Below are 12,599 nucleotides of genomic sequence, written 5' to 3'. Positions count from 1 at the left end.
GACTCTGTCTTTTAAAAGGTACTAGACTTCCAGTGAAGGGGCTATATAAGTATAATACAAAAGGGGAAAAACCAATGAGACAAAATTCAGGGTCCAAAGCACACCTCTCTCACCAAACTCATCTGTCAACAGCATCCTTTCCCACCCTTCCTGTAATGAAACAGTCTTTAGCAGACCTTCTGTCCAGAGATGACACAGTGTGTCTCCGGTGGTATCCTGCCTCGCCCCTTCCTAAAGACAAAGAGCAGTCACGGTCACACCCTGTGCTGGAGTTCAGAAGCATGGGCCCCTGATCATCAACAGATCACAGTATAGGAGAGTGAGATTTCTGAGACTAAGTCAGGAAGGCAGAGGAGACTTCCACTTGGCTTTGAGATAACTGGTCTAATTGTGAGTATGCTGGGAGCCAAACCCAGGTCCCCTGCAACAGAAGCTAGTGTCCGTAGCCATTGAGCCATCTCTGTGGTTCCCATTCTTCTGAAGACAGAAGCCCACACCTGTTCTAACTTCTAGACTCTCACTGGGACCCTTGCCTTTCAGCATTTCCCAAAAATTCTCCATTAAAGCAGACTTGTGTGGTGTGCATTTAATTTACGCAAACACTAAAACCAAACCTGAAAGGTAAGAAAATAACTCTAGAACAGTGTCTACACATCTTCTACCATCTCCACTATTTATCCCATCAGTTAGCAGCTCTCTTGTTTTGTGTTTTGTTTTGTTTGAGACAGAGTTAGTTACTTTTTAGCTCATGCTGGCCTCAAATTCATTTATGTAGCCAAAACCAACCTCAGATCTGTAGAGACACTCTTTGCTCAGAGTCCCAGATACAGGGGACATAGGCACAAGTGTGCACACCTGGCTTCAATTTCTCACCACCTGCACCCTATCACACGAGGGAAAGCTACCAGACCTGTTTTCCAGCACAGTTATTGCAGCTAACTCCTCACTAGCTTCCTGGCTCCACATCATGATTCTGCCCATCTACTTACAATCCAAGAAGAGCACAGCCAGAGTGAGTTGTATCAAAATCTATGTGAGAAAATCTTCTCTAAATTAATGTATTCCATGTATGTGTGTGTGATGTGTGTTCACAAGTGTTTGCATGTGCCTGGAGGAGGACACCTGTTCTGTTTTATCATCTGCATTACTCCCTTGTGACAAGGTCCCTCTCTGCACCTGGATTTAGGCTGATGACCAGCAGGTCCAAGCAATCCTATGGTCTCCACCCTAATAATTATTAGGATGGTAGGTTTATACAACCACACTTGGCTTTTTACATGAGCAGTGGGGATTTGAATTTCACTCTTCATGCTTGCACAACAAGCACTCTTAGCTACTAGACCATCCGTCTCCGCAGTCCACCCAAAGTCTTGATTGCTGACTAACCTGGGTGATACATACATGAAGGTTATCACATTGTTTTTCATATCTTTGAATATTTTTGTAATTCAAAAGCATAGTGTCAAGATTTGTTGGAGTTCCATGATTTTCTACTGTGACCCTTCTCATCCTTTCTGACATCACAAAGAATGCCCACAAGAGCCTATGTAGGATGAAAAGAAAACCTGGCTGTGATGTCTGTCACCCTACTGACCACCAGCTGATCCAGCTGACATAAGCAAATGTCCCTTCTCTCTCTCACCTCTCCACATGCAACCCTCTCAAAGCTATACATTTGGTCAAAAAGCATGACTGTCACCAATGACTGTCCTTCATAAATGAGTTACTACTGCAAGTTCCCTGCTATAACTTCCAAACAAACTCTTAAAACCTCATGATGTAGCTCTACCCCACCCAAGACCACTCTGATGCAATTCTTGCTACCCATTCATTCTGGGTTTTACAAGACAGAGTCTCATGGAGCTCACACTGACCTCTAATTCTCCATGTAGCTCCAAATCCTGACCCTCCTGTTGTCACATGAAATCTCCACCATGGTCTGTCTCTCCTCTCCATTATTCTTCTAGTCTCATCCTCCACAATACTATATATATTATTCATGGTTCAGCTCCTCACGTCAGAGCAAGCCTTCCCAATTGTGCTTCAGCCAGATGACACAGCACAAGGAACTTGGGGAAATGCAAGCTCTAGAAAATGTATGGCATTACTGAACACAGTGACACACACTGCAATTCAGCTGGTCAGGAAGTCAGAGCATAAGAATCATTTGAACTTAAGAATCTAGTATCATCCTGAGTAAAACTTTTTCTTTTAAAAATATAGCAAGTGGATTGGGATTCAAAGGTGGTGAGCAATCCTCCTATGAGAAGTTCACTGGGTTTGATCCCTGTTGCTGGAAACAAACAAAATAATACAAATAAAGTTTCAAGTAAATAGGACTGCATACGATGAAAGATAAACATCAGAATATTCTTTGAAATGTTTAAGATATAACATACATGGCTCCTTATTAAATATAAATAATAAGTTCCTGGGGCTGGAGATAGCTTAGAAGTGTGCCTACTACTCTTATAGAACACCTGGGTTTGGCTCCCAGAATTTCTGTCAGGAAGCTCATAATTGGTGTGGGAGGTCCTTCTATATATATGTTGCTTTTATTGGTTAATGAATAAAGAAGCTGCTTGGGCCTATGACAGTGCAGAACATAGCTAGGCAGGAAAACTAAACTGAATGCTGGGAGAAAGAAGGCAGAATCAGAGAGAAGCTATGGAACCGCCACAGGAGACAGACACCAGATGCTGAATAGAATTTTACTGGTAAGCCACAGCTACGTGGCGATAAACAGATTAATAGAAATGGATTAATTTAAGATATATAAGAGCTAACTAGCAATACACTTAAGTGATTGGCCAAGCAGTGGTTTAATTAACATAGTTTCTGAGTGATTATTTCTGGTCTTGGCAGCCAGGAATGAACAGTCTCTGAATACACATAATCCTTAGTAACTCCATTTCCAGGGGATGTGATAGACTTTTCTAGCCTCCACAGGTTTCCTGTAGGCATGTGGTACACGCAAACTCACACACATATGCACATAAATTAAAAAATAAATAATCTTTAAAACAATAAGTCACAGTGGCTCCAATGAATCTATCACTCACATAACCTAACAACTATCACATCATAATGTAGTAGAAAGATACACATGGTTTTTAATGATAGGAAGTTCCATAGATATCATTTTTACTTTATGTCACACTGTAGGAAATGCTAAATTCCAGGCTGATAATAAAATCATGTGCATGCTCTATTCACCTATATTCACAAATTTCCCTTGGATTTTACCATAATGGATCCTCCCTCTGAAACAATACACAAAAATAAACACTTTCTTTGATAAGTAATCTTGGGTCATGGCATTTTACCCTAACAACAGAAAGTAACTAACACAAGGTTAGCTACTTTCTCAATTCAAACCCTCATGATTGCATGACAAGGACATTAGTGACCGAGCCAGCTCTCTAGCCTCTTTTGGTTTTAGATTTGCTGCATTAGTCAGTCTCTTTCTGACTGCTGTTCATGTCACTGATACATTACTTTTCTTAAAAATTTATTTACCTCTGTAAGAATGACAAGAAAAAAAAATTGGTCAAGAAAGACAATGCCCTGGTGAAGAAATTAGTGGTCAGGGTCCAAAGGGAGTCGCTCGAATGGCCAAGTTTAGGGTGAGCTCAGCAACCTAGCCAGCCTGAGGACACTGTGTATTTACACAAAGGGAGTTCTCCACCAGAGCTTACTGCCCCATCTGTGATCGCTGAGCCACTGGAGACTTGGGGTTCTCTGACAGGACAACCCTCCAGGAACTCTTTAGCAAAGGACTTACCAAAGAACAAGCTCAAGTAACCTAGATGAAAAATGCTACAATGGAAGATGTCCCAGCTGCTGGGAAGAAGCATGAAAAGATTCAACCAACTGTGCATTTGGAAAATCAAATCTTTATTATATAACACGGTTTGTTCTTTACTTCTAAAGTTAGTAAAAAAAATAAGTATTATAAATTTATAACAGAATACATTATATATAAAAGACATATAGCAATTTTAAACTCGGAAATAAAACAGTATCCTCCACATTAAAAATTATGAAAATAATTATACATTGGGATTAAATAAACTTGGTTCAAATTTTTAGACCACACTGTAAATTATAAGGACAGATATTAGTGATTTCTGGAAAGAAAACAAAAGAACTCTAAATTTTAAAAATAAAATCATAAAAACAAAACCCTTTACCAATGTAAAATAAAATTTTTATTAATATTAAATAATTTTTATTCTTGAGAAGTTCACACACATAAAATAGAACACAATATCTACCCCTTTTTTTTTCCCTTCCATCTCCTCCTAAGGCCTCCTCAGCACAGCCCACTCCTAACTTCATGCTATTTCATTTCTGGCTCACTGAGTTCATTTGGTGCTGTCACCCACAGGCCGTTGTGGTCTTTATGGTTTTTTAAATTTGCTTTTATTGAGCTATATAGTTTTCTTTTAAAAAACCTTTCTGTAATAGGATAATTATCTTCAAAATATGCAGAAGAAAGATTTCTGCACAGCATAAATTTCTCTCCCATCCAAGAAGTAAAGATTAGATGGTCACTGTAATTACTCCATTATGCGTTGGGTTTCTGTTTACCTGTCAGTTTAATAAAACTCTGGTAACTGCAATTTTCATCAAAAGTGTACTTCAGGCAGCCTCTCACCTGGTCTCCTCGTCATCCCAGGCGATGCGCATGCCTTTCCCACCGCCACCTGCTGAGGCCTTGATCATCACAGGGTAGCCTAACAGCGGGGAAGAAGGAGACAGATGCTCAGCCTTTGATCATGTGGATGTATGAACATGACAACTGACCACATGTTCAGTAACACAGACGACAATAATTTATTTAAAAGTTCCTTTCTTCAGAGTTACAGAAACACTACCAATGTAATGACCTTACTATCTAAATGAATGAGCATTTTAAAAGAATAGTAGTTATATCAATAAATATACTTCCCAATTAATGAAATAAAAGTTAAACAAACAAACGAAAACAAAAAAATCAAATTACTTGGCAGACAATTCCAAAATCAGAAATAGAATATGAACTAGCCAATGATAAAAGCGGTTTACACAACACGCACACGTGCACATGTGCACATACACATTTGTGATTCTGCCACCTGCATGCATAACAAATTGATTTCTCTTTCATATACAAATACAATGGGTATTTTCACGTGGAGGTCACAGAGAACGCCCGCAGCAGTTATCAGCATGATTGGCAGGATAGTGTGAGGGGGAAGGCAGAAGAGCCAGCGTTCATGCTAACAATGGAGACAGATGCTACTACTGCACTTCTATACATTCAACAGGTTGTCATGAAATAAAGCCCTAAGTTATCATTCCACAGTCTTTTGCACTATGCATGCAAAAGTCAGTCCCTGCAGGGAGGCAGAGGCAGGTGGATCTCTGTGAGTTCAAGGCCAGCTTGGTCTACAGAGTGAGTTCCAGGACAGGCAGGGATATGCAGTCAGATCCTGTCTCAAAATAAAAATAAACCAAAAAAGGAAAGTCAGTCTCCTTCTTTAAAGGTTCTCTGCAATTCTCTGAGTTTCTCTGAAACTCAGTGGAAATAGCCACACAAGTAGTTCCATCTGTTACTGTCTTTCCTCAGGAAAGAAGCAGTTAGGGAGCCAAACAGGACCCTTCCTGGCCTGTGATTCTGCTACAGCATTCAACTCTAGCTGTAGGACCCTTACAGGAAAAAGGAAGAAGGGGACCAAATGTCACAGACCTTTGACCCCAACACACAAAGTGACACCATTGGTTTAGTTAAAGTGGCACTCGCTTCTTCAGCATTTCATAGTTAAACCTGTCAAAGTATCTTTGCTCTGATCATAAGGGGCAGCAGTTTGAGAACAGCACAAGTGCAGTGTGTGGGGGCCTTGTAATCCAAGACGGAAAAAGCGAAAGCCCCAGCTAATTTCATCCTTGGAAATCTAAAGAGCAAAGGACCAGAGAAAGGCAGGGAAGGGGACTGAGGACTGAGGACCGTGCTCCAGAGGAAGGCAGGGAAGGGGACTGAGGACTGAGGACTGAGGACAGTGCTCCAGAGGAAGGCAGGGAAGGGGACTGGGGACTGAGGACTGGGGACAGTGCTCCAGAGGAAGGCAGGGAAGGGGACTGAGGACTGAGGACTGTGCTCCAGAGGAAGGCGGGGAAGGGGACTGAGGACTGAGGACCATGCTTCAGAGGAAGGCGGGGAAGGGGACTGAGGACTGAGGACAGTGCTCCAGAGGAAGGCAGGGAAGGGGACTGAGGACTGAGGACCGTGCTTCAGAGGAAGGCGGGGAAGGGGGTTGAGCACAGTGCTCCAGAGGAAGGCAGGGAAGGGGTTGAGCACAGTGGTCCAGAGGAAGGCAGGGAAGGGGTTGAGCACAGTGCTCCAGAGGAAGGCAGGGAAGGGGTTGAGCACAGTGGTCCAGAGGAAGGCAGGGAAGGGGTTGAGCACAGTGCTCCAGAGGAAGGCAGGGAAGGGGTTGAGCACAGTGCTCCAGAGGAAGGCGGGAAGGGGGTTGAGCACAGTGCTCCAGAGGAAGGCAGGGAAGGGGTTGAGCACAGTGCTCCAGAAGGGTCTCCAGGTGACACAGCGAGCACTGCAACCTTTGAAGGCTCTGGAGTAAGAGCTGCAGACACAGAACATAGGTTTGGGCACAAGGGAAGTTTCATGAAATGGCAGAAGCAATTTAGCGGAAGTATAGACTACAGTAGGGACACAGTTGCCAGTGAAGATTTTGCATGTTTGCATGTTTGCATGCTGGGCCCTGCCTGGGATCACGCGTGGTGGTCACTCTCACAGTAGGAAAGCAGGAAGGCCAGCACTTGTCTCATTCAGTGCTACAGCCACCATCAGTACCTACGAAGAAAAAGTTTTTAAAAATCTAAGTCTGCTTTGGAGAAGTGAAAAAGTATGATGTAAAAACTCAAAACTGGCATGCCTACAAAACCCCGTCTACAACTTAAGGTCTTTTCATAGACAAATGACCCATCACCACTCCCCCGAAAGAGCAAGTTTACCAGCTCCATCTACACTTATCATTCTTGCAACAGGAAACCAAGAGGTGAGGGAGCGTTCTCCTTCCAACCCTCCTCCATTTCACGTCTCTGAAGACTGTGAAATCTGCGGTCTTCTCAGCCATTAACTATGGATCCTCAACTATGCAGTCATTTGTGAGTTTGAAAATAAGATGGAGAAGTCATTCTTATCCAAAGATCTCTCTGGTTAGATCAATAAATACCTGCAACCCGGAAAGTCAAGAGTCTCTGATAAAAATATAAAAAGTTGAATATGAAAAGACTGGGAGGAGCTGCAGAGCCAGCTCCACTGCTGAGAACATGTGGCTTCTGAGAAGACCTGGGTTCCATGTCCAGAACCTACATTAGGCTACATAAATATCGTAACTCCAGTTCCAGGGAATCCAATGCCCTCTTCCAGTCTCCAAAGTCTCTTGCACACATATGGCACACATAAATTCACACAAGCACACACATGAATAAAAATTAATTAATTTTGGAAAGAAAATGATAAACAGGAGAGGGAAAACAGAAGTTAGTGACATTAACTCTGGGCTACATTCTGAAATAATATAAAGGTCTTGCACTCAATTTGTGGTGCTAGATAAGTCATTATACGTCAGGTGACATCAACCCATGAAAGAAACCATTCCATGCAGATGATAAAAAAATAAAACAGCCTAGCTCCTCTCCTGTCATCTCAGTGTGTCCAGCCATTCTAGCTAAGTCATGCAATGCCTAGAGCTAGAAGTGGTTAGAAGGAGGAGGAGGAGGAGAAGAAAAAGAGGAGGAGGAGGGGGAGGAGGAGGAGGGGGAGGAGGAGGAGGGGGAGGAGGAGGAGGACGAGGACGAGGATGAGGAGGAGGAGGAGGAAGAGGAGGAGGAGGAGAGAAAGAAGAAGAAAAATGGATTTAATGAAAGTCAATATTACTAAAAAAATTAGGAATTACCAGCAAGAATGATGGCCATTGCCAACTCTCTGTTACCTAGTCAAGACATGCAGTTTCCATGAACAATCTCTTATTTCCTAATCCAGTAAAAAACTCCTTCCTGGGTTTGGCTTTTGTTTGTAATGCATTTGTTTAATTTTATATCCTTCAGTTGGCATTTGTTTAAAACAGAACCACCTTCCTCATCACAACAAATACAAAGTCTCTGAGGCAATAAAGGAGGCAATCTCCCTTCTGATACTAAGAGGTCACTTCTAATTTTACATTTTTAAATATATAGGCATACACGCTTCACAGACACACACAGATACAGACATAGACAGGCAGACACACACACACACACACATACCAACAACAACAACAACAACTCTCTTTTGGGTTTGTTTGCTTGCTTGCTTTCTGAGACAGGACCTGACTATGTCGCCATGCTGGCCTAGAACTCCCTACATAGCTCAGGCCAGCCTCAGTCTACCCACCATCCTGGTTTAGGGATCCCACACAAGGTGCCCCTCCTTGTTCTCCTCACCTTTACTGACTTCCCACTAGATGCATCTGGGAAGTACACAAGGAACCTCCCCAACACTCCAGCTGCAGCACAGCCTCTATTCCTTATTTCCCCTCTGCACAATTATGGATAAATGAAACTTCACAACAGAAATCTACATAATGTCTACTTGTGAGCCATGCACACTCAGGTACACATGACAACAGAGAAGCATGCTACTCAGAGCAGCCTGTTTTCCTTTTTTCTTCCTTTAGGACTTCCCTAAACAAATTGATATTGTAAGTGAATTTAAATGCTAAGAGTTGAGCCTGGGCAAAGGCAATGAAGGAGTCCTCATAGAAGGACGGCTGTAGAGTTCTGTATGGGGAAGGAAGTCAGCTGGCAGTGCGGTCTAACATCACTCCAGGGGCTTTACAGCAGCACTGGACTGTGGATTGGAAGGTCACTGTGGGAGCCCCAGTGGCAGACAGCTGGGATTTGGATGTGACCAGTCACAAAGAGAAAGCTTCATTTCCAAGCCTGTTGATAAGAGATATCCCAGAGGTTCTGTCTCATGTCAAGAGCCAAGATACAGGACAGAATAACTATAATTGATAAATTTTCTTTGCCTTTCCCCACATCTGTTTCTATCTTTATTAATATATATATGTAAATATATATATGTCCATATGTCTTCGTAGATAATGTTTAACATTCCCATGACAAACAATAAATTTTCCTGCAGTAATCTTTAAAGCTTCTAGGATGAAGATGGGGCCCCACAACACCAACTCCACCTGGTTACTATGACGTCATAATGTTCATAGCGCTATTTTTTTAGACCTGTTTTTTGGTACCAGCTACACAAAACAGTTCCAGATGATGCACAATATTTGACAACACTCTGGCCAGACCTCCTCAAACTACTCAGAAACTATTTACAACTCTCTCACACCAAATGTTTATATGGGAATTTTACCATCAATTATTTTCACAGAACCCCCTAAGAGTAACGTTGCCCCCATGACAGCTGGAAGCAATTTTAGAGGACGACATCCCCTCTCCCAGTAGAATTTGCCCTCAGGTTTAGGGACATCATTTAGGGATTGGTTATAATTGATATAGGGATGAGGGAATGGGGGAGGTATTTTATAAACTCAGGGGGGGGATTGATTGGTGATGGGATAATAATATATTGGTATTTGTGAGTTATTGTTTTTAGAAAATAGTATTGGTGTTGATTTTTGTACATTGATATATTGAATATTGTATGTGAGTATGTTTCTACCTCTATTTGTATTGATATATATAGATATATTTACATACCTCTGATTAAGATATTTATGTAATTTGATTGGAATAATAATATATTGGTATTTGTGAGTTATTGTTTTTAGAAAATTGTATCGGTGTTGATTTTTGCACATTAATATATTGAATATTGTATGTGAGTATGCTTCTACCTCTATTTGTATTAATATATATACATATATTTACATTCCTACCTCTGATTAAGATATTTATGTACATTGTTTACATTTGGAGGTCATTGTCCTCACTCATTGCACAGTTGTTCATTCTCTTAGTCTTCAAGTTAGATAGATAGAAATCCATAGTCATATATGTTTATTATATTTATATTTAGGCTAATCAGGTTATTTAGATGCATAGAGATCATACTTAGTATAGATAGTATAATCTTCAACCTCTTCGAAGAGCTGTGGAAAATGGCCTTTAATCTAACTCATAGTTCTATAGTAGTGAGACACAATCGCTCCTGGCATCACCGCTCTACTCCCGAGAGAACGTTGAGCACCAAAGACACTCCACCTGGAGCTTGTCTTCTTCCTGGCAGAACTGGCCTTTGGGCAAAGAAAAAGCCCATACCTCAACCACTGACAGAATTACAGAATATCCGTAAATGGATAAAAGCAGGATTGTCTTATCTTGCAAAGACAGGTTGAGAGAGTCCTAAAAGGTTTCTTGCCTTTGAAAAATGGCATGTCAGTTACATCAGGCCTTAGCCAAATTTGGTTGATTCAACATTGCATATGAGACTTTGGGTGATTGCCCAGGTATTCAGTTGTCTCTTCCATTCGTTGCACATTTCGGAAGTTTCCCGTTTGTACTTCTGGGCTGCTTGAGTAAAATTATTTTCCTTCTCAGATCTTTGATGGAGTTGAAGATTAGATAGTTGTAGTTACCATCTACATTATTTAGACTCCCTGAGATAGAATGTTTAGCAGAACTTTTGTTATATGTTTCTTGCTTAACACTGTTGTTTGTAACTTTATATTTATTATTTGCATATATTTTGTATCAAGATAGTCTGGGGACTTTTCATTACCAATCGCCCTGCGGCTTCAGACAAAGATGTGTTTGTTCTAGAGTTTGAGTTGCCCTGTGTTGGAATCAGGAGGTAAGGAAAAGTCTAGAGCTTTGAAGTTTTCCCTTCAGGTACAGGTGCTAACTACACAAAGAACCATCTTTCTTGGGTAGCTGATAATAGGATGTTTACCTACATAGGACAAGATAAATAATCAGACTCTCCCAGCAAATGGGAGAAATGGCAGGTGGGGCAAAACTAGACAACTTAAAATCTGATAAAATACCTAAATAATAAGATATTTGTAATTCATTTCTAAATTACATAGAGTTTTAAATTTAGTTTCTTATGCTGAATTATCATAGGCTATAAAAACTAATGGAGAAGGGAAAGTAAAAAGAAGACAAAAGCAAATATTTCTTGGGAAATGTCCGATTCCAAATTTAGCAATACTGGCAATAATCTCACCAATGAAATAAGACTGGTAGGTGGGAAGGCCATCTCTCAAACCAGCTGGGAAACCTACAAAGGACTTTGTTTCCTAAAGAGAGGTTCAAAGGGAAAAGAAAAGAAAAGATACTGCAGGGAGAAGAGGTCTCTAGAATGGAGTCTGATAATGGACAATGGGGAGAAAACAAAAGCCTTAACAAAAAAAGATCCAGACAGGAAGGAAATCCCCTGGTGAAAGTCTTGTGTTAGAAATTTCAGTGAAATTGAGTGTTAGATGCTACATTTTGCAGATTGTTTTATGTTCATTTAATGAAAAACAGTTAATCTGCCCATTCTTAACAGGTAGTTTATTTTTGCTGTGGGGGAAGGGATGTTCTTTGTGACATTTTTGAAGACTAATACTTGATCTTCACTGCCAACTTGACAGATTTAGAAGCAGGCTAAGACACACCTTGGGGCAGTCTGTGAGGGAGAGGCACTGCCTCAAGTGGGGAGCACACTCCAGAGAGAAGCCTACGGGTCCAGAAGAAAGCAGGGTGAGCTATATAGCGAAAGCCTGTCAACATTCAAATGTAAGAGCCACCTTAGTACTCCAAATAAACACAATCAAAGAACCTTTCTACAACATATTATACACAATTCCAAAATATAAAACAAAAAAACAATATTACAAGTTTTAAATGGGGCAAATTTTGGCAAGAACACAGAATAACCTTAGTTCTCTCAGTAGTAACCCTCAATGCCAGAAATGTATTGGACAACAAATATTAGGCTCTGGAAATAAATAACCACCAACGAAGATTGCTATTATCTAGCCACACTATTTTTTAATCCTGACAACAAAGCAGAACATTTCAAGACAAGCATACACTGAAGCAGTTGAAGGCAACCAAGTGAATGCTGCAGAAGATGCTTCAAACACTACGCAAAAAGAAAGAAGAAAAAGCTCCAACCACATGAGCACAAGACAGAATAACTTCTTGGGAGGAACAGTTAAACAAAGGAGAGTTGTAAAGAATCCATTACCCAATCCATGAAACCAGCAAAGCCCTTAACACTAAGAGAAAGTAAGAACAAACTATAACCCACTCAACCAACAAAATCATAGGAATTAGTTAACACCTCTCAATAAAACTTTAAATACAAACCAGATGGTGGTGGCACACACCTTTAATCCCAGCACTCGTGAGGCAGAAGCAGGGGGATCTCTGTGAATTCGAGGCCAGCCTGGTCTACATGAGCTAGCTCCAGGACAGGCTCCAAAGCTACAGAGAAACCCTGTCTCGAGAGAGAGAGAGAAAGAGAGAGAGAGACAGAGACAGAGACAGAGAGAGAGAGAAGACAACTTTAAATATAAATGGTATCGTCTCATCAT

The 12,599-nt window shown here is 41.1% G+C and overlaps 1 protein-coding gene across 5 annotated transcripts in view; it reads right to left on the bottom strand.

The window, feature by feature from the left end:
• Pcca (propionyl-CoA carboxylase subunit alpha) overlaps window positions 1–12,599 on the bottom strand; it is a 306,130-nt gene that overhangs the window by 191,686 nt on the left and 101,845 nt on the right. For all 5 annotated transcript variants that reach the window (XM_085698173.2, XM_085698172.2, XM_048422206.3 and 2 more), the window contains one exon: window positions 4,661–4,739. In XM_085698173.2, coding sequence (XP_085554299.1) covers window positions 4,661–4,739 — 79 coding nt within the window. The remainder of the gene's footprint in view (window positions 1–4,660; window positions 4,740–12,599) is intronic.

This window comes from Myodes glareolus, chromosome 12 (genome assembly GCF_982192425.1).
Source record: "Myodes glareolus chromosome 12, mMyoGla1.1, whole genome shotgun sequence".
In the NCBI taxonomy this organism is placed as follows: Eukaryota; Metazoa; Chordata; class Mammalia; order Rodentia; family Cricetidae; genus Myodes; species Myodes glareolus.
This window is presented reverse-complemented; position numbering and strand designations above follow the sequence as displayed.